This window comes from Oryza glaberrima, chromosome 5 (genome assembly GCF_000147395.1).
Source record: "Oryza glaberrima chromosome 5, OglaRS2, whole genome shotgun sequence".
Classification (NCBI taxonomy): Eukaryota; Viridiplantae; Streptophyta; class Magnoliopsida; order Poales; family Poaceae; genus Oryza; species Oryza glaberrima.
In genome coordinates this window covers 16497457-16519181 of record NC_068330.1, presented here as the reverse complement: position 1 = coordinate 16519181, position 21725 = coordinate 16497457, and the positions used below count along the sequence as shown (strand labels likewise).

The following is a 21725-nucleotide window of genomic DNA, read 5'->3' as shown; positions in this document are numbered from 1 at the left end:
ATGGATAAAATTACATGTGCACTAGGGGAACCCCTTTTCATATTATAAGGTACTTTGATTTTTTTTAATCAAACCATTTAAAATTTGACTAGGTATATAAAAGAAATAGCAATTTCACCATAAAACAAACACATTATCAATAATATATTCAATGTAATATTTAATAAAACTATTTTGATATTATAAATGTCGCTATTTTTTTCTATAAACTTGATTAAGATCTAAAGAAGTTTCACTGAGAAAAAGGAAAAGCAACTAATAATAATATGAAATGAGAAGGGTAGTACTTTATCAATGCTTTGTTTCTATTTCCTAGGAGTACTTGTGGATCTAAAATAAAATTTTCTCCAATCATCATCGTCATGTCCCTCTCTCCTCTTTTTTTTTTTACCTAGAGTTGTTTTTTCTTCATGAGACTTAAAATTAACCTCTATCTCCTCAATAAATTTATTGTTAACTCATAAAAATTATAATACTGCCTCCCGTCAAAAATAATTTGGTTTGTAGAGTTTAAATTTTGTCTCAAAATAAATTAATTTTCACCTTCATACATACTATAGTCCAAAAATTAAGAAATTTTATCCCTTAATATTACCTACCCACCACCTACCGATTATACTTTTCCATATATAATGGTTACTTTTGTCTTTTCTCCTCACCACTAAAATTTCCTCGAGATGCAAAGAATTCACTTATTTTCTTTCAACCAAGGGAGTAGATGATTATATATGGAGGATTAAGACAACTCTTACGGTTACGCCTTAGAGTGAACTGGACATAAAATCTTACTTCCCAGGTCTCTGAAATAAGTTACTTTTAGCTCCTCCCATTTATTCCAAAATAAGTTTATTGTTGAGTAATCATTGTATCCGAGTTTGTAAAAGCAAAAAAAAAATGATAGTAGATAAAGTAAGATATAGTTGCATTGAGATTTGATAAAAGCGAAGGGTATTATAGTCTTTTTTATTGGTTTGTGTAAAATGAATGAAAAATGAACTTATTTTGGGATGGATATAGTAGTTAGGGTATGGTTAGACTATTTTTCATGCTTATACAAAAATAGAAAAGTTGGTATTTTCTCTAACTACTATTAATAAATAACAACTTGTAAAATTAGAAAATATTTTTTATTACAGTAATTTAACATAGTATACACATGGAATACCATAAATAACCAATATTGTACGATATTATATGGATTCGAGTACATGCCACATTCTATATAATAGATAAATAAAGTAATATGGATTCAAGTACAAGCCACATGTCGCGCCATTTAGTTAGGTACATTTACTATCACAAGTTCACATGCATATATTGCACACATTATTTATTATAGCAGTTGTAAAGTTAGCAAAAGTGTCCATTTCACATGGCAACTTGTCCTCTAGCGTATGGACTTTTCATATGAGATGCCTCGAAACCCATGTCCTATGGACCGTCATTTCTATTTTGTTTGTGCCATCACTTCCGACGCCCGAGTAACATTAATGCTTGTCTAAACATGGTTGATGTTGGGAGGTAACAAGCCGATTAACGCTAATATATTTCAGCTTTAAAAACAACTCTCTAAGGTTCAATGAATTTTGAATTTTGATCCTCGCGTTGAACACTCAACATGTAATGTTTTTAATCAATTGCAAATTGAAGCTACCACACGTGTATATGAGCATCTTTACTGTTTTTCGAAGAAAAAAAAAGAGAATGAAACAATTCTTGTACACCCGGTTCACTACACGGCAGAAATGCTGAGCCTTCACAGAATTTGCGCTAATTTGCAAACCTGAAGCCAGAAGTCCGAAAGAAACATTTTCATTCCATTTACCCATTCCACAAATATAAATCACAGAAATTTCAGTATAGAAGACATCTAAAGAATGGATAATAAAATGTTCACATTAGAAAGCCGTAGATATCGTAATCACATAATAATTCATCGTAAGAACAAAAGAAGTTGCTCTTATTTTTCTCTTTTTTTTTTTCACTCATGCATTGTTACAGCGTATTGCAGGAAGACGTGTCAGAATACTCAGGTAATATAAGCCGCTCCTGGTTACAAGAATTACTGTACCTAAGAATAAGATGACCGACTAAACAACAATCAAAATTCAATGTCCATACAAGAAGTGAACGAAAATTGACACCAGAAAGAACTTGAGACATAAACTTCATAATAATCTTTGCGAACACTGGAAGAAACATGCTCACACAAGCAAACTCATCTATGCAATAAAGATTACAGATTTATGTATGCCAGCCAAATTGACATGGCATGTGCACGTCCTGGTGTAAATTAGCATCGTAACACGTAACTCTTCAGTTTCCTCTTCCTGAGCCGGCTTTGGTAGTCAAAAACGATAACAGCATAGTTGGCTGTGCCATCCTGTCAGCGCCCTTCAGTGAAGTTTTTATGGCTTTCGACACAATCCTCTTTTGTTGGTAGATAGTGGAACTATCTCCCCAAAGAATATTTTAAAAATCAACAAGCCAGTATGAAAAAAATGGTGATTTACTCTGTGTATCCAAATTCTGGATCCATATCAAGTTTCCGTTTTAAACGAGACTTGTCGGCACTGCAAAATGGAAATAAATATGTTCAATTATTCCACAGAATGGGCGAGCTGAGCACACCCAATCCTAAATGCATCGTTTATTCCATTATTAGGTTCATTGGTCATTTAGACAAGGACATGAGTTCCAAATTTCCATTCGTCAAGGTTTGTGTCGTTTACCTGTTTAACGTTGGTCTAGGAGCAGGTCGTGTCCCAAAAATAGCTCCAACATCAACTGACATTGGTATTCTAGAACTCTGGCTGGACATGTCATCCATGTGCCTTGCCCCTGAAGGATGCTCTTCTGTTCTATCCGCCCGATGCATATGGACTTCCATCCCTTCATGGGCAGTCACCCTGCGCAACTTTCTTGGCGGGGACAGAACAACAGGGCCGTCCTGCAGGTTCAAGTCTGGTATCTTGTTATTCCCTGAATCACCCTTAGGTGGTGGCCTTGGAAGCTGTGATGGTTTTGTTGGCGCTGGTACTGATAAAAAGTACCTTAATAGGAAAGATAAACATGGTTTTATATGGCATGTACTAATAACAGAGATAGATAGCAGATGTTCTATTGATCAGTAACAAAGGCATACCTGTGTTCTAGAGCCTGCTGAGCTGTAATTCTTGCTTTTGGATCATATGTAAACATTCTTGATAGAAGATCCAATGCATCATCACTGGCCATTGGAAACAATGAGCGAAGTGGAGGTGCAGAGACAAATTGGTATTCAACATAATCTGGAAGATAAACCATGTCCGGCCATTGAGAAGACTTTGGAGTTCCAAATGCAGCAAAGATCTTCCCAAGTTGATCAATGTCACTAGAACCCTGCAACATTAACATTTAGTGACTTGGGTGCCCGTTAAAGCTTCTAAGGTATAGCTACCAAATGAAAAAATTGCTGCCCACTGTTAAATATCATATCACATTTTCCAACCTTCTCTTATCAGCACACATGCAAAAAGATCAGGCATACTGATGAAACAACGCTTACAAAATACATATGCAGCAATGCTCTCTTAAGAGGTTATAAACCCAAAGTTTACAAATCACTTGATTTGTAAGAAATGAAGAAGTTGTGACAGTAAAGCATTTACTTAGAGCTGCAGACAGATCTGATCCTAGAAAGCAAACAACTTGTCTATTGAAAATCAAATAGAGAACCATAGTTAGATATAGATCAAAATATTTTCAACCAATTGCTGCCTCTCACAAAGAAAACCACGGATAGTGACATGAAAAGCCTTTCATACATGATGAAAAATTTAGATGAGCATCTAAAATTCCTTAAAATGGAATTAACACCTCTACTGCATCTAAGAACTTGACTTGTAAGTATAGATAAAGAACACAAATTTATAATAAAAAAACCAATAAAAAATAAATCAACACAAGAATATTCAACTCCATGATTCCACATTTCTGGAGAATACACAAGATAAAAAATCAGGAAACTCAAGAGGACCTGCAGCAAGACCAGAAGCAACAAATTAAACCTCTACAACTGGCCTAAGAAGGCTTTCAGTTGAGTGAAAAAGAATTATGCACATTTAGCACAAGACCACAAGTCCATATTTTATTCATGTTATCTAGCCTCCCATGTGCATTAATGTTTTCTCCGTGCGTCTAATCCAAAAAAAAAAAAACACCATGTTCAAAAAATTCAAGTAAAACAATAACAAGGAATTGCAGTTTTAATTTTCAATGCTAAAAGAACCCCACCAGTAATCAGAACATTATAGTTGTGATAACCTGAAAACCCTTCTTTGGCCAAAATATGTATGGCCAGAACAAGTAGCCAGGGTAACCAAATCTCAGGCAATAAGCTTAAAATCAAGCACAAACCCGTGAACTTAGTAACAAGCGCCTATATCCCATAAGACTGGAGAAAGGAATAACATTTTTCTACCTAAAATAGTTTTGAAGAGAATAATCAGATCTATCACTTGAAAGTAAGGCCTAAGAGCACATGCCACAAAATCTACCTTCCAAGAAACATAGAAAAGGAAAGAAACAAACAATACCCTAGTGAATCTAGAAAGTCCAACCCTTTTCTCCCCATGCACAGATTTCTAGGGGTAGCTTCCTTACCCAAAACTACTCGTAAACAACTAATGGCAGATTTCACATATAGTAAACAATGACCTTAAGCATGAAAACTGGTCGTTTGCAGGCATCGACCCAGCCAATACGATGACTCGTCTGTTCACTGATCTAACTGGTTCTCTAAATAACATTATTGTGAAGGTGTACATTGTCACATGGTTCAGGGGATTCTTGGGAGTCAGTCAGATAATACCTGTGCTGATGGATGGCAAGAGGACAAGGGCGTGACACACCTTGTCGCCCAACACCATGGCGTTAGGAGAGAGATCGTGGGACAACTTTCAGCTTGCATCATATTCTCAGGCAAGCCCTTAAATAATTTAATCCTACGGAAACAAACAAACTAGCAGTGGAAATGATCTAGCTACTAAACTTGTGGAGGAGCCAACATAGTTGGTGTGTTGGTTGTGAAGAGCATGGCAACTGTCATGCACAGGCGGCTGCACATGCAGCCCCACATAACATACATAATTTTGTTATATTGAAGTCTAAAACTAGAGCGAGGCTTAATTTGCGTGAACCTACCAGTGCTAGACTATTATAACGTGCTCATTAAATAAATCTAATATCAACTACATGCACAGAGGAACTAGCTTCTTCTATTCCAGAATCTACAGACAAAGGTTCAAATCCACAGAGGAATTTTTTTACTGTTACCATTGAAACACTTTGTCAAATTTAAACCCAAAGTTTAAATCATTTACAGGTTCAGTTCAATCACCTCACCAGAGCCTGACCATTTCCAGTTTCCCCAGTTGAAAACTACAAGTCCAATCTGGCTTTGGAAACAACATTTTGAGGTAACACACTTACGCATGCAGTTATCACAACATATAGGAACAGCAAACTTAGCCATGCAACATTCTCAGAGCATAAAAAGTGCTTAGTTATAAATAGATTGAAATTACACAGAACATAAAATTATAAGAGTCGGTTAAACCTGGAGAAACGGTCGCCTAAGCAGCAGTTCAGCAAAAATACAACCAGCAGCCCAAATATCAACTGCAGATCCATACTGCTTGGTGCCAAATAATAATTCTGGTGCTCGGTACCATCGTGCAAAGACCTATATGTTGAGAAAAAAAATTCAAAACTGAAGTGCCCAGCAGCATCAGGATAATATGATTCAAAGTGAAACTAATAAAAAATAAAAAACACTCATTTAAGCAAAGCACACAGCATTGCTGTAATAAGTGTAGCATTGATCCTTGACTATCGTCAACATAACTGATAAAAAGATTGTTTAAGAGAACCTCCAGATATGATGGTGACTGAAAATCAGCACAGATAATTCAGAATGAAACAGTCATTCCAACACTATTAATATTTACCAAGAAAATGGTTATTCAAGGACACATACTTCCGAAATCAGTATCCTGTGACATTTATTCAAAATCCAACTCTGCCAACTCAAATGTCCAGGAAATAACATAAGAACTTCCCCACATGCATTTTGTTCCATCCATGAAGATTTAAGCTTTTCTACTTCCTAGGTGCCTACTGTTGTTGAAAAAAGGGTAAAGCATAAGGGCGCAAAATATCCACAAGGATGTTCTTTTTGATAAACAGAACAGCGAAGCATCAAACAGCAATATCGACCGAGTTAAAAAAATACAAAAGAAACATCAATACACTTGAAGAAATGTTCATTGCATATTTGTTTCAGCAACAAGATTCTGAAGTTCCAAGTATACAATCGACTAGATTATACAGAGAATTAAATTCTAATAAATATAATTCCACAAAAAAGAACCTGATGAGTGAAGTTCCGCTCTGGACTCCCAAATATGCGCGCCAGACCAAAGTCAGCAAGCTTAAGCTGCCCATCAGCGCCAATGAGTAAATTATTTGGTTTCATATCCCTACAGCACAGATTGTGTCAAAGGATACTCTCTCTAAAAGAAATTTAGCAAGATTATTAGTGGATACCTGTGTAGCACCCATTTCTTATGGCAGAAGGCTAAACCTTTTAACATCATCTGAATATAAGATTTTGTATCAGCTGGAGATAATACAATGTTCCTATCTCGTATGACAGCTTCCAAATCAGTCTCCATGAACTCAAATACAAGATGTAAGTTTCCCTTGTAAGGGAAAGCATCAATCAGCTCTATAATATTAGAATCTTTCAGCTCCTTAAGAAGTTTAATTTCCCTCAATGCAGTGAAATTGACACCTTCCTTGTACTTCCCTAGCCGGATTTTCTTTATTGCGACTGTATTCCCAGTCTGAAAACAAGGAACATGTAAAAGTTCAATAACCCTAACATTAACTCAAACAAAGTGAAGAACATTTATGATATCAATAAAAGTTAACAAAAGCAAGAAGCAAAATTCCACGACAATACATTCCAAACAGCTGATGTAATAAACTTAAAACTTAAAAGCACTAGGAGCACACCCAAAATCTGTAGAGTGAAAGGCTGGCACCATATAGCCTATCATAATACAAAGATACATGAGTCCACGACACAACAAACCCTGCTATCCCACAGATCCCCTCCCATCAAAGTGGATAAACTGCGATTTGCTTAAGAAGAGATGGCAAAACAATAACCACAGCTCAAACACCCTCACAGTGTCAACACCTCCAGTTCAATCCACACGGCAGTGAACAAAACCAGGTGAATTGCATTCATGGGCTCAACCACGGCTCATGGGTGGCCAACCTAGACTGCCCCTGCAGAAAGAACAGCTCTAGCCATCCGTTCACTGACGCAATTTCACAATCCGGGAACAAAACCCTTGAAGCTCAAATCACCCGACCACCCGCCTCTCCACCGGGCGGTCGGATCGAGCCGGAGGGCCCGAACTAGCCGGCCGGCGACTAAATTTCTCGAGGCGGCGGCAGATCAGCGCGCCCCCCGGCGCGCGCGACGATGTGCACCGGTGAGGGTTTTAGGAGCGGGAGAAGTGGGGGGGATGGGATGGGATGAGATGGACCTTGGTGTCGACGGCCTTGAAGACGACGCCGTAGGTTCCCTCTCCCAGGACCTCGCGCTTCAGGTAGCGGTCCGCCACGCGCTTCACGCCCGCGTCGTCGCCGCCGTCGCCGCTCGCCATACGGCAGAGGCCCCCACCACCCTCCCCCCTCACGAGGAGGCAGCGGCGGCGGCGGCGAGGCGAGAGAGGGTGACGGGGGCGCGCGCCGGGGAGGCGGCGCGGCGGAGGAGAGGTCGGCGCGGCGCCGGCGGCGGAGAGTGCGGTGCGGGGGGCGGCTCGTCTCGGCTGCGATGCGCGGCCGCTTGGCACAGGGGAGGTCCTTGTGTGCGCTTTTTTTTTTCCTTTACTTTATTTTTCTTTTCATCCTCTTTATTTATTTCGGCCTTCTTCTGTTTCTTTTTTTTTTTCCCGACCGTTCGAGTTCGACGGTACAGCATTGGGCCTTTTGGAAAGGGAAATACCGGATGCGTGCACCGGACCTCCTTCAGAAAAACCAGGATCTCACATACTAGTACTATGCTCCTTTCATCTTGTAACAAAATTTAAGTTCAAAATCGATTCTCTTTAAAGTACTTTTGAAAGCACTCGCTCCCCTTCAATGTATACCATGATGAGCTCTCGTTTTCCGTAACTAGTGGAGAAGTGAGAGGTATTGAGAGGGATCTCAAATTCTCAATCCCTTCTGATTCCTTCCTATCGGGGATTAACCGAGCATTAGTCGGGAATGTCTAATCGCCCAGGGAGTTCAGTTTGCATAGGGTGTGTTTAGTTTCAAAGTTTTTTTCCAAACTTCCAAGTTTCCATCACATCAAACATTTCATACACACAACTTTTCAGTCACATCGTCTCCAATTTCAGCCAAATTGCAAACTTTGGGCCAATCTAAACACAGCCATAATATCGTTCCATATACACTGCATACAGACATGCAGTGTTCCATGATCCATCTCAGAATAACAAGATCACATCAAAATCACTCTGATGTTATGGGTGTCGATATAAAGAGGAACTCAGTCGTTTTAAACAAACTTAACACAACTCAGCTGGCCCCTTCCAAAGCATATTGAAATACATATGAATTTTGTGTCACATCTTCCAAGTTCCGAGAAGAAATATCGAGCACATATTGGCAACCTTTGGGGCCCCAGGCGGCTAAAGAGGGTCGTGATTTTCATCCAACAGTAACATCTGACAAAATTTATTATGAGCACATACTATCCAAGGCTCGTCAGCAACCCAAAACAAAATGCAAATTAAGGATACAAAAGATCATTTTGAAGTTATGGTTTCCCCTTCATTAGCAACCACAGAATTAGCTTCATTAGCGGCATCTGGCTTTTTGCAAATATAAATAAAATGTGACTCTGGATCTTTAAGAACATAGTCAGGTGGTAATTGACCATCCACTGTCAATGAAACTTCCTCCATGATAGGTTGTGCAAGTGAAACACCTTTGCTCCATTTCAACTGGTATCCAGGTGTGGCTGCAAAATGATAACAGTAAATTTTATCAGGGTCCAACTGAAAAATTAAAAGCATAGCGTCAAATCAAAGTTTTAAGATTTCCCATTAGAATCAACCAATCTTTGGAACCAATGTTTCCCTTTGGAATCAGTCAAACCTGAATCTCCCCATTATTCAGTGTTTCCTTCTGGAAATTCAAATTATGTCCAGCTCCATGAATCAAGAAATAGCATAAGAAAAATACTTACGCATAATGTACAGTTCAATTTTTTTGTGGCTTCCAGCTTGGTACAAAAGTTGCACTCGTTCCTTAGGACAACCATATGTTATCTGCAAAAGAACATCATCGCTCCATAAGATCATCCCACGCAAAATGATTACACACTGTATTGTTTAGATTTAGAGGATGTACCAACATGTAGATCCCACCAGGCCTAAGAATCCTGCAAGGGGAAAAATAGTTCAACATGAAACATACTGAATCATTGGGAACCAACTAGTTTTGAAAAGAGTGAAAAGGATAAACTTTCATGCCAGACACCTTGCCACTTCTGCTAGCATTTTGGAAGCACCAAGAGGAGCATCATCGCCACACTAAAATAGTAAGATCAAATGCAACAACAATAATGGTCAGATGATTTTTCATTTCATGCCTGATCAGAAAGCTAAAATGTTGTTTGTGCAACAAGTAAAGCTTACCATCATAGCGTCCAATGTACCTTCAGAAATTTCCATAATTCCGTCATAACAAGGTAAGTGTAGTGGTGAAAAATAAACAAATACCATAAATGAATTTATTCAGTAAATTCCATAAAAAAGTATTCCACAAGAGCGTTAGCAAGCTTCGGTAAATAAAATTCTTAAGGTACCTTTATCAAGGACACAATCGAATGTTCCATCACCAAACAAACTCATGTCCCTAACATCCATCTGGAAATCTTAAAACACAAGACACCAAGTAAATAGACCTTGCATAGAAACCATAATTCACAAACTATGAGTTTGAAATTATCAATGAAAACACTACATGTAAGCTGTGGAATATCAACGTGTTTCTCCCTCATCTGCTCAATGACTACGGATGAAATGTCCACGTTTACTACCTCCTCGTACCCATCCTTCACCATGTCCTCCGACAAAACTGCCAAAATAAGATCAAACTGCATCATGCAACGGATAGGTGTGACCGTATAATTAGTATAACAATGCAACAGGGTAATCTACTACTCCAGTGCATTCCCAGAAATATGCGGCGCGCGCGACGAATTAGCGCCGAAATCGTTGAATTTGAGTACGCAGATAGTTTCAAGCTAGTGTGAGTGAAGGCACGCAGGTAAAAGAGGTAGTAGAGGCGTACGGGAGTTGCCGCACCCGAGCATGAGGACCCGGGAGGAGGCGGGGAGGCGGGCGCGGAGCAGCGGCCGCAGCGCCGGGTACGCCTGGTACCAGTCGAAGAACGCGCCGCCGCCGCCGCCGGTGGTGGCGGTGGAGGAGGGGGAAGGGGAGGAGTAGCGGGAGTCCCAGTAGGCGGCGGCGCCGTAGTCGTTGCTCCTGCACTCGCCGCCGCCCATCCTTTTTGCTCTCCTTTCTCTCCCGCGCGGTGCGCTAGCTCGCCGGGAAGAGGGAACGGGAGGCCTCGAGAAGAGATCGCGGCGGCAGGGTCTGATGGGCGATGGTGTGCGGCGAGCCGGCGACTGGAGTACTACGCTGTACTAGGGGTTTGTACTCCTAGTGCAGCTAGCACTGCAATTTGCGACAAGGGTTCCCGATATAATTTAGTACTGTCCCTACATATATGTCCGGGTTTAGTTACAAACTTTTGAAGATCCAACTTTTTCATCACATCAAAACTTTTCTACACATAAACTTTCAACTTTTCTGTCACATCGTTTTAATTTCAATAAAACTTCTAATTTTAGCGTGAACTAAACACACAGATAAGGGATTTTGGTTGGATGCTTCTCTCCAGATTCGTTGTATTATAATATATTAATCTAACTAAAATTTGGTATATTTAGGGATGGAAAGAGTAGAATTTACAACTGTAAGAAATCTGATGTGATCTAGGGTGTGGTTATCGTCACCCACGGTTTAGCGGTTATCGTGAAAACCGCACAGTTATAGCGATCATCAAAAGCCATTCGTTGAAATCAGCTAGGTATACCGTAAGATTACCGCACTAACCGTGTGTTTAAATACCCTTCAATATATAGCGATCATCAGAAGCCATTACCATTGAATTCAGATCCTCTGCTTTAGAGGTATCAATGCAGAGTATGAATAGTACATCGCATTAAAGTCCTCTTTGTTTAGGCTTATAAGCCAACTTATAAGCCAAAAAGTCTAAACCTAAACAAACAAGCAGCTTTTTCGTTTGGCTTTTTTTGAAGCCATAAGCCACTCTTACACTATTAAGCCAAAAGCTAGGTTAGAGAAGCTTTTTTTGGCTTATATGAGATAGATGTATGACTCCACCACTAAATTTAGGACATTAAATTCACTGGCTTATAAATCATATAAGCCAATAAGCTGACTTAAAAGTCTAAACCAATAAGCCTAAGCCTAAACAAAGAGGGCATAAAATGGATTATAAACCACACGAACATTCCTTGTGGTTGTCCCCCTAATCTCCAAATCCTAGCTTCTCCCCCATCGCAAGTTATTCACTTATTTTGTTTTGGCAAAACATTGTCACACTTATGACAAACTATTTCATGGGTTTATTATTTTTTCGTCGTACCACGTTTGGTCTAAGGTTTATTGTGGTAAACTTAGACACTAACCAAACAACCCTATATCCTATGGAAACCATTAATCTTCTAACAACCCCTCAATCAAAACTATAACAAGTTAAAGATTACGATGAACATATTCATGGTTTTATCAATAACCGCAATAACCCTTAAGTCATCCATGAAAACTGGTAGATTTTAAATAAATTATTAGTAGATTTTTTTTTAAAGAAAAACATGGTTGAATTATCGAGCGGTTTGAACACAATGCTCCTGTTTACAACATAATAAGAGCGTATAGCGATGGCTGAGTTTCCCCATTTTTTTGGGATCTGAAATATTTCCCGTGAAATTGTGAAATTTGCAGTACTATATATACTGTAGATCAACGACTTGTTCTTCTTTTAAATCTTGTGGGAATCAAGATGCGTAGATCAGTGACTTTTCTTTTCTATCAATCTTGTGGGAATCAAGATGTTTCCCGTTTGGAAATCTCGCATTCGTGGCACCTTAACACAAAAATAGGGCAAAATACTTCTTGGAAAATCCAACTGAAGCGAACGTTAGATTTGCTTCCCTGCCAAGGCGACAGACGCGCAACTGGAATACAAGGCTTTTAGAACCTTTTTAGGAGAGCTTAAAATTCTTAAAATTCTGAAAAATGACTGGTTAGACCTTGTTTAGTTGGAAAAAATTTTTGGGTTTAGTTGTCACATCGGATATATGAATATATATTTGAAATATTAAACGTAGTAATATTACAAAATAAATTACAGATTCCGCTAGGAAACTATGAGACGAATTTATTAAACCTAATTAATCCATCATTAGCAAATATTTACTATAGCACCACATTATCAAATCATGACGCAATTAGGCTTAAAAGATTCGCCTCACAATTTACACGCAAATTGTGTAATTGGTTTTTTTTTCCACATTTAATACTCCATGCATGTGTCCAAACATTCGATGTGATGGATGAAAAGTTTTTGTTTTGGGAACTAAACAGCCCCTTAATAGATAAATTATAGAACGCAGCTGATAAGTACCCCCTATATTTTTTAATAGATAATGCTGTTGACTTTTGAACACATGTTTGATTATTCGCCTTATTCAAATTTTTAGGAAATTATATAATATATAAATCATGCTTAAAATATTTTAAGTGATAAAACAACTCACAACAAAATAAATTATAATTCCATAATTTTATAAATAAAACGAATGGTCAAACGTTTGATAAAAAGACAATTAAGTCAATTGCGTCATCTAGTAGGCAGCTTCTGAAAATGTAAAGAAGCTAAAATAACTAGCTTGCTTGTAGTAGCTTATAAGTTCATTTTACTATAACTTCTCATATCTTCTCGTAAGACTGTGTTTAGTTCACACCAAAATTAAAAGTTTGGTTGAAATTAGAATGATGTGACGGAAAAGTTTGAAGTTTATGTGTAAGAAAGTTTTGATGTGATGGAAAAGTTCAAAGTTTGAAGATAAAATTTGCAACTAAGCACGACCTTATCTAGATGAGAAGGCCTTATCTAGATGAGAAGCTAGAATGTTTGGTTTGTGAGAACTTTTATTTCTGGAAAAAGCTTCAGCTGACATAAACTCCTCAAACAGGCCCTAACCCAAAAAAATGTCATGCTCTGCTCTAGGGAGTGCTGGGGTGCAGATGGGTTTCTCACTTCTTGACGATTTAATATTCTCAATTTATAGCATTTCAAAATAAAGCTATATACCACATGTTAGTTCAGAAACTCTCTAGAATTCATATCATTTCCCTTGGTACTGGTATCTGGTAGAGAGTTACATCATTGGTGCCTCGGTGGCATGACCCAGTAGTAGCATTGCCGCATAGCTCTCCATTTCCCTAATTTATAACTTAATGTTACTGGAGAAACACAAGGTTTTGACAATTTCAAAATCTCTTTGGCAGTTCGAAGAGCAAACCATTTAGTCGTCGGCCTATGTTGCTTGGCTGGGTAAGTCGTCAGCTCAACCATTATATAATTGCCGAAGTTTTGTTTAAGAGTCAGCACCCCTAGAATAGAATCCTTCAACACGGATCTACCTCAAACAGCCCTTTTACTTGCCGAAGTTGTGTGTACGAATTAACCTAGCCTGCTGTACCAGAGAGCTGCTCCACATGATGAGTGATGGCATCAGGACAGGGAGACTGGGCACGTAGAAGTTCCAAGCGATTGAATGGATGTACAAATTGCAGGATGTAGTCCTCGTCTGTAAGAGATGGAAAAAAGCAATGTCAGGCGTACAGAGAGTATCATATGATTATGAGTGCCAATAAGTCCGTGATTTAAAAATTTGAGAAAATGCAACTAGTTAGATATTCAGAATGATAAATGAACTTACTTTCTCTAACAGTGCCATACAACCAGCATAAGACCTCATCAGCGAAGGCCAAGCAAACACCTCCCTGAAGTACATACGGATATCAGATATTATTGTTATTTTCAAGATAAGTACATTGTATTCTTATCCCTTTTATGCTTGACGTGGCAGGAAATTAATTGAGAACTACTTATTTAGACAATCTAATCTCACATATTTTACATAGCAGGTAAATTGTTGCAAAGGAAGCACGTCCTTTGGGAGTCTAGAGTTACAGATGATTCACATTTCCAGTATTTAACCTGCTGATAGGTCTAAATTATAGTTGTCTATCTAGGCATGTGTCCTTTAAAATTGCTAGGAAGAAAGCTTGATTACCTGCCAGTAGTTCTTCGCTTTCACCTTTTGTGTTATTTCTTTGGTTCTTAGTCTCTCAGTCCGTATAAGTACACCAGCATCATTCCTGCAGGTAAAAAAAATATATGGTTGAAACTCCTTTATTAGTAGGAAAATGCTGAGGGGTACTAGTTCAAGTTACAAATACAAGCCACTGGAATCAATGTAAAATTGGGACAAAGTCGAAGTTAAAAAAGTAAAAGCCTTCTTTTGCATCATATGGGGTAGGTTAAATGTTGAGCAAAATACCACACCAAATCAGAACATTGTATTAAAAATAAGCATACGATTTTATCAAGTACATGTGACGCAGTCAAACAAATTGAAATGAAGAATCTAGAAAATCAAGTATGTGTTTAAGTTATTATGCCTATTACAATCAATAAATGGAGACATATCAGTATATTACCAGAAATAGTCCATGTCTCCATGAACCTCTAGTTTACTACACAAAGATTTGGTATCCCGAAGATGAAATCGTATTGTAATTATTTAGACAAAATTAACTCGAAAATGAGCATACACGTACCGGGAAAAATATACCTTAGTACCAAATAATAAAATATTTATTGTAATAGCACCAGCAGCCTTTAGCCCCACAAAAGTTGGGTAGGCAGCACAATTATTTATTGCAACAGGACATCCATGAGAAACGACTGACTATCACAAATATGAGCTTGCTTCGTACACAGTTGATGACACCAGGTGTAAATGAAATTACTCTTGTTCCTTGTAGAGGACAACCATAGTGGCATACTGATTTGTGATAACCAGCATGTCAATCTCCTAGCCAAGCAGAAGGCCCAATACTAACATTGCACAGCTTCTTTAACATGTAAATTGTATCAGCAAACATTTTATCACGAAAATCATTTTCCATTGCAAAAATGCCAGCTGTCAGGTGATAGAAAGCTCATCACATTGACTACAAAAAATGGATGGCGTAAGGGAAAACAATAAAGAATGAATACTACCTGAATCCAACAACAACATATGGAACACCAGCAATAAATGATTGAATCTGCAATATTTAGTAAAGAAAAAAAGTTAATGTTAGAAGTTAAAATATGCATACTTTCTGAAAAAAATAAAAGGCAGCTAAGTGGATCATGGACTCATGGTAGACAGAGTCATAACAAGATTGCTACCTTATCATCTACTCTCAGTTAAAGATGCAAGTTGGTTGACCACTTGACCATGGATACCCATCAGCTAAACACTAATTCATTTGGTTTACATTTTGTACCTAATATGAACTAGCAATTGAAGTGCAACCAATGGCTGGGTTGAATGGCCCAAAGCAGTGGCGGAGCCACCACCCAGCGGCCAGCGCCGGGCGGCAGCCCACTCTCATCATCAAAACTCAAACGTACACTAACTTTTTATATTACTCTAGGAATTAAATTGATTTTTGGTAACAAATATCTAACATAGTTAGATTCACTCAGGCTCTAAGAATTCCCTGGCTCCACCATTGAGCCAAAGGGTACCCATGGGCCAACAGATACGCATCCCTACCCTCATTATTGCTTTACAATGCAATTGAGTGATTTTTATCAGTGCTTAACGAAAGCAAATAGCAGCGTTAGACATTGATTAAAAAAGAGTTCTAAGAGAATGAACCACAACACAAAATAAACTTTCACACTGCAGGACAGAGCAGTAAGTTACAAATGATATTGAATTGAATGGAGAATAAGAAATACAGCAGGACTAAAATTTTACCCAGAATCGAAGCAACTTCTCTTTCTCAAATTTTTCCACTGTATGGTACTCCAGCTGTTACACGCCAGAGGCTCAAAAACTGAGTATTTCAAATAAATGTGGTACCCAAACTAAAGCAAATCACAAAAAAAAAAGTAATGCTAACCTCTCTGCTTGTTTTCAACTCCACGTAGAACCGCCTACCATCATCAGTTGCGTCACAGCAGTCCATCTCAGCACCCATGATAATACGATGTGCACCCAATTTCGTTTTTATTACAGCACAGAACTCTACATTTGCATCAATACCTCTTCCATCCTCATCAATGGAATTCTCAGTTGCAAGATTTTCAAAAGAATATCCCCAATAACATCTGAGAGTAAATATAGAGATAAAGACAAGGCACACAAAAAAAGTATTATGGTTCAGATTCTTCCCATGTAACGATAATAACAACACTGAGCATATGATTAATTGACTATAAACATTAAGGCAACATGATACATGCACAGAGCAAGAGTGAAGATACAGCTAATCTCATGTGTCAAACTTCCCAGGGAATCTAACAGTTACGCATGTCTTGTTACATCAGTTTGCCAGTGAATTAAAACAGCATAAAGAAATAAAATTGGACAAGATATCCTTGTGATATAAGGGGCTGTTTGGTTGGTGACCTGAGTGATATGCCTGAGAAAAAAGCGTGCCTGGGTGGAAGAAAATCAAAGAATGAAGTTGCCTGATGAGGCGTGCCTGTGCTTTTCTTGTTTGGTTGGAGTTCTACGCCTGAGGAAAACAGATTAAGCAAAACCGTGCTTAATTAGCACTGACATTTTGTTATAATATAGCTAATCCACTTAATTAGCAGTTATGCATGCATCCTTTGCATGTACTGTCGCATCGACAAGTCAAACATGGCTTCCAAGCCATTCAAAGCTCTGACTACCTGCGGACAGGAAACGTGCTACTCGCTAATCACATTCTTAGCTCACGCCTGGAGGTCAGGCCTCCTTTTTCGGTCGCCTGAGCCAGGCTAACCACGGTGCCGGACGGCTCAGGTCAGGCAGTAGACAAATGTCTCAGGGCATCAACCAAACACATTCCAGTTTTTCTCTAGCATATCTCAGGCCAGGCTGATCCTTCTCAGGGTAGCATCCAAACAGACCCTAAATAACTGATGGTGGATAAACAGGAACACTTTTCAAAAGAGAATCTCCATTTATCTTTCTTGTGAAAGTAGAATCTCTATAGGACAACTCACGTATAAAGTATAAACTAAGGACATTAATATATTTATCATACCAGATATCAACTTTTTTTATCACCCAACATAAATGCGTTTAACGAGCATCACTAACAGTATTACCATCACCATATACATCAACTTAATGAAGCATTCAGAGAAAGAGAATCACCTCCGGCGTTCAACCTCACTTTGTGGTCTTTCGGGGAGCTTATGGACGTCCAGGTATACAACACCATTTCTTTTGTGCACACCCATCTTCCATGGTTCTCTTAGATAAGCCGTGGCCAATATCTGGTAACAATATTAGTTGTTATATCGATCTATAAACATACAAGCATATTGAACAAAACGAGTGGTATATGCTACAAAAATGAGGGGAAGACAGTTTGTTTTAGATAGTTCGAACTAGAAGGATCATACCTTGTTAAGATTGTTGCGGTATGTCTGCAAGAAGAGCATCATACATGATCAGCGTGCCATGCATAGAGTACTAAAATAGAAAACGGAAGGTTGACAGCAGCATTTTACCACAAAATGTATGTTCTGAAGAGGTACAGTTGAATTTCTTATGCATGCAAGAAGATCACCAAATCCTTCTGAACCCAAATCTGATATTGACAAATAAACCACATTCGTCATGAAACAGTCCCCTTGAATGAAAATAAATTCAAAAGGAAAGAACAACTTCCAAATAACAGAACTACTGTTTATCTGGATCCACATGTAGGATTCAACTCATTCCAAAAAAAAAAAAAGAACTTCTGGGTTAATTAGTTCCAATAATTTATTTCATTTCTCTTTTGGCTCTATGAGAAATAATTAGAACCTCTAATTAGTAGTTATGTATTTTCTCTCATGCCATTTTTTAAGGAAGAATAAATTATCCAAGTAAAATTAGTGGAAGGTGCCATGCTGTCATGAACTTTCTATAAATGTGGACAAGTTAATCCAGGATGATTGAAACAGAAGTTTGCAATACCAGAGATAAGAACAATTTCTACATTTAACAGTACTCTTTATATCAACTACTCCCTCCGTCCCATAAAAGACAAACCTAGTACGGAATGCGACACATCCTAGTACTATGAATTTGGACATGTCTCCCTAGGATGTGTCACATCTCGTACAAGGTTTGCCTTTTATGGGACGGAGGGAGTACTCCAGAACATAAAAACAGAAAACATGAGTTTTTGATGGAATTACCTCTTTTCTCTATAAAAGATTCAAATCCTTTATTGAGATTTTCACCAACATAGTCGCAAATGTTACGTTTGAAGAGCCTCTAAAATAACAGTATGTTTAGTACAGCAGCAAATTTATAGCAATACTTTTCTGTAATACTACATAGACAGACTTTAAGGAAATGGCGAACTAAAGGGAAAGTGAAATTGATCGTGAGCAATTCTGTGATCTTACCAAGCTGCGGTCATCAAAATATACATCCCCACCCTCAATACGGCTGTAGCATGCAATCTCAGAAGGCTGCATGAATAGGAAAGGATTTGGATACATAGATACCAGAGATAATATATAAAAATCAAAAGAATATGGTATCATTACTCACCTCCTGAAAAGCAACAAACTTCCTAGATAAAGTTTCTTCACTCTTATTAAGCTTCATTTCTGAAACAAAACCTTCAACATTACGCCCATTTCCATGCGAAAACCTCCCACCATATCCAAAGTTATGCCGTCCTGGATGGCCTCCTGGCCTTGGAAGAAGAGGTGGACCTCTGCCATTCCGCCCCCCATATCCTCCCCGAGAATGATTGTTGGTGTTCCGTATTGAGGGTAGCACTATAAGGGAAGGCATGGAATGAAATATAGTGTTGAAGCTTAACCTTCCCTCCTAGATAATTCAAACATTTTAAAGTGCTAGCTGCCCCAAGCCCCGCACCAACATATCAAGCGTATAGCCAGTAAAATAACCCAGTTACAATCTTTACCACAAGCATGGGCATTACCAATCACTAATGGAGACCTAGTAGATTGATAAAATGTATGCCAACAATAGATATCAAGTTGTTACACATAAAGCATTAGCATGATCTCCATTCCTTCCAGCACTAAATCATCACAAATAGCGTATTGATTTTAGGGAGCTTCCTATCACAAATATGATTAGCATATATTGAAGGTTTTCAATAAATTATGCATGTTTTATTATCAACTTTGATCTTTCAAAGTTCAAACTTCTATGTTTCTAGTTAGATGGCAGATTGAGAAGAATGTGAAAAAAAATGTTCTACAGAGGAAATCAGATCAGATGCAGTATTCTTCATAACTGTAATCTACTGCAGAGTTCACTTCAATTATACTTCAAATTCGTTTGCAGATAGATGTTATTCAACTGTAGTCTACCTATAATCAAAACGGGAGATTAACATACTAGCATAGTGCAATGTAACTATCAGCTAATCAAATAGCCCCTAACACTTATCGTTAGGCAGTGTTCAATGGCTACTCTCCAACAATTATGCTTGATGGTGTTGTAAAACATCTCTTGCGATTTAAAAGTGAGTTGCAAGCAGAAGACAGTAGCCATGATGTACTGTTACTTTATAAGACACATTGTGCGTATCATATGCCTATCGAAAGTGGAAGGAAGAATTAAAAAGTCCAGAACAAGAATTATTCATCATACATACATGTGAAACCCGCAATTTTCTACATGCTCACTGAATCCCCTAAACCCTACGATCAGCTTACCCGCAACCAAAAGAACTGGGTTGGATTTTGTAAAAATGCCCTAATTAATTCTACTGATTAGATATGCTTAGAGACTGATCATTGTCACCCAAAATGTGCACGATAATTTAGCAAATATTAGAGGCGGACCTGGGACTAGGTAGTTGCTACGCGCGGGGGTCTTGACGTAATCCTCGTTGTCAGAGCCAAACAAATCCCTCTCCTCCTCCTCCTCCTCCTCCGCATCACCCTCGCCCCTCTCCTCGTCACCGTACCCACCGGCGGCCCTCGCGGGCGCGCCGTCGAACGGGTCGTCGTCGTACCCCCTGGCGTCCCCCTGGTCGACCCCGTCCTCGTCCTCGCCCCCACCCCCGCCCCCGCCGCCGCCGCTGCTGCTGGAGGCGCCGCTGGAGGAGGAGGAGGACCCGGCGGCGGACGACGAGGAGGACGAGGACGGGGAGGAGGAGCCGGACGAGGCGCCTCCGCCGCCGCCGGCCTCGGCGTCGTCGTAGTCCTCGCCGAAGATTTCGACGTCCTGCTCCGAGAAGTCCATGGGCAGAGAGAGAGAGACCGACGAAGAAAGGTTTCTTTCTTGGCTTTCTGGTCGGGGGGGAGGGTTTGTGGTGCGATGCGATGCGATTCGAGTGTTCGGCACGGCGAAGAAGAGGAGCTTCTGGAAGTATTAGGGCTCGCTCACCGGATCAACGGGAGCGAGCTGGGCTCACTAGGCTTTTGGCTTGGTTTTGATCCGGGCTTTAGATTAGATCCAAGGTGGGCACGACACGAGGGTATCGTGTGGATTTTGCGTGTATTGTTCTGTTGATGATACTTATATCTTGTAATCAGCCAGCTAAAACAACTAAAACAGTAATAATCTCATAAAGTAGAAACTAACAAGTCTTATAAAGTATAACTAACAAAGGCAAATAATTGATATTCAGCATCATACTGCATATGTATTACTCCCTCCATTTCATAATGTAAGTCATTCTATCATTTTCCACATTCATATTGATGTTAATGAATCTGGGAAATGCTAGAATGACTTACATTGTGAAACGGAGGAAGTACTAGTTTTCTTCATTTGCTATTATTGACTAGGGAGAAAAAAATAGGGAATCATAACTTTTATAGAAGATGATAATTTGACCTTTACTATAATTACTTAAACATATAGCTGATCAAAGATGACACATGAATCCACCTCAAAGTGCTAAAGGGTGGCCCTCAAGGGATTGCCCATGCTTTCAAAAAAATAACCTTACAGCGCGTGAATATTTTTCGCAAGGGCCCTAAGGTAGCCTGTGGCCATTTATATAACAGAGACATGAAACAACGTAGCCCGAGATGCCTCGGGCCCATGACATCATATGATTTATTAGCGACAAGAAGGATGTCTACCCCGTAGCAAGGCGCGTGAAAGACATGGCGGCAACTGTTGCAATTGTCGCCCATTACTTTAACCATGTATGCCTTGACACGAGTGTGGGGAACTGGGAGAGAGTGGTTGACTATCATGACCCCGTTGGGATCCCTACCCTTTAACT

General features: G+C 39.1%; 3 protein-coding genes across 3 annotated transcripts; all 3 read right to left on the bottom strand.

Moving 5' to 3' along the window:
* Positions 1-1799: 1799 nt before the first annotated feature.
* LOC127774034 (cyclin-dependent kinase D-1) lies at positions 1800-7954 on the bottom strand. The gene is made up of 7 exons (XM_052300304.1): positions 7602-7954; positions 6589-6887; positions 6413-6521; positions 5600-5725; positions 3146-3381; positions 2733-3053; positions 1800-2573 (listed from the first exon to the last, which is right to left on the bottom strand). The coding sequence occupies exons 1-7, from the start codon at positions 7719-7721 to the stop codon at positions 2510-2512; spliced, it is 1275 nt and encodes a 424-aa protein (XP_052156264.1). The 5' UTR covers positions 7722-7954; the 3' UTR covers positions 1800-2509.
* A 477-nt stretch (positions 7955-8431) lies between these two features.
* LOC127772875 (uncharacterized) lies at positions 8432-10819 on the bottom strand. Its single transcript, XM_052298860.1, has 8 exons — positions 10423-10819; positions 10093-10206; positions 9935-10003; positions 9765-9784; positions 9607-9659; positions 9478-9508; positions 9314-9395; positions 8432-9085 (listed from the first exon to the last, which is right to left on the bottom strand). Exons 1-8 carry the CDS (start codon positions 10634-10636, stop codon positions 8871-8873), a joined length of 798 nt encoding a protein of 265 aa, XP_052154820.1. The 5' UTR covers positions 10637-10819; the 3' UTR covers positions 8432-8870.
* Positions 10820-13249: 2430 nt separating this feature from the next.
* LOC127774093 (NAD-capped RNA hydrolase DXO1) lies at positions 13250-20868 on the bottom strand. The gene is made up of 13 exons (XM_052300366.1): positions 20329-20868; positions 19055-19287; positions 18907-18972; positions 18694-18772; positions 18019-18098; positions 17911-17934; positions 17660-17781; positions 16413-16620; positions 16268-16321; positions 15517-15563; positions 14525-14609; positions 14168-14231; positions 13250-14035 (listed from the first exon to the last, which is right to left on the bottom strand). Exons 1-13 carry the CDS (start codon positions 20729-20731, stop codon positions 13914-13916), a joined length of 1587 nt encoding a protein of 528 aa, XP_052156326.1. The 5' UTR covers positions 20732-20868; the 3' UTR covers positions 13250-13913.
* Positions 20869-21725: the final 857 nt, after the last annotated feature.

Excerpts from the sequence above, each read along its gene's own strand:
- LOC127774093 (XM_052300366.1), bottom strand. The coding sequence starts at position 20,731 with ATGGACTTCTCGGAGCAGGACGTCGAAATCTTCGGCGAGGACTACGAC. Across the intron at positions 18,773-18,906 it reads ATTTTGATGACCGCAGCTTG|AGGCTCTTCAAACGTAACAT; the intron begins GTAAGATCACAG and ends CTGTTATTTTAG. Across the intron at positions 16,621-17,659 it reads AGTGAGGTTGAACGCCGGAG|ATGTTATTGGGGATATTCTT; the intron begins GTGATTCTCTTT and ends ATTTACTCTCAG.
- LOC127772875 (XM_052298860.1), bottom strand. The coding sequence starts at position 10,636 with ATGGGCGGCGGCGAGTGCAGGAGCAACGACTACGGCGCCGCCGCCTAC. Across the intron at positions 9,785-9,934 it reads CGATTGTGTCCTTGATAAAG|GTACATTGGACGCTATGATG; the intron begins GTACCTTAAGAA and ends AAATTTCTGAAG. Across the intron at positions 9,086-9,313 it reads AATTGAACTGTACATTATGC|CCACACCTGGATACCAGTTG; the intron begins GTAAGTATTTTT and ends ATCATTTTGCAG.
- LOC127774034 (XM_052300304.1), bottom strand. The coding sequence starts at position 7,721 with ATGGCGAGCGGCGACGGCGGCGACGACGCGGGCGTGAAGCGCGTGGCG. Across the intron at positions 6,522-6,588 it reads AAGAAATGGGTGCTACACAG|GGATATGAAACCAAATAATT; the intron begins GTATCCACTAAT and ends TCTGTGCTGTAG. Across the intron at positions 3,382-5,599 it reads TTAGGCGACCGTTTCTCCAG|GGTTCTAGTGACATTGATCA; the intron begins GTTTAACCGACT and ends TTAATGTTGCAG.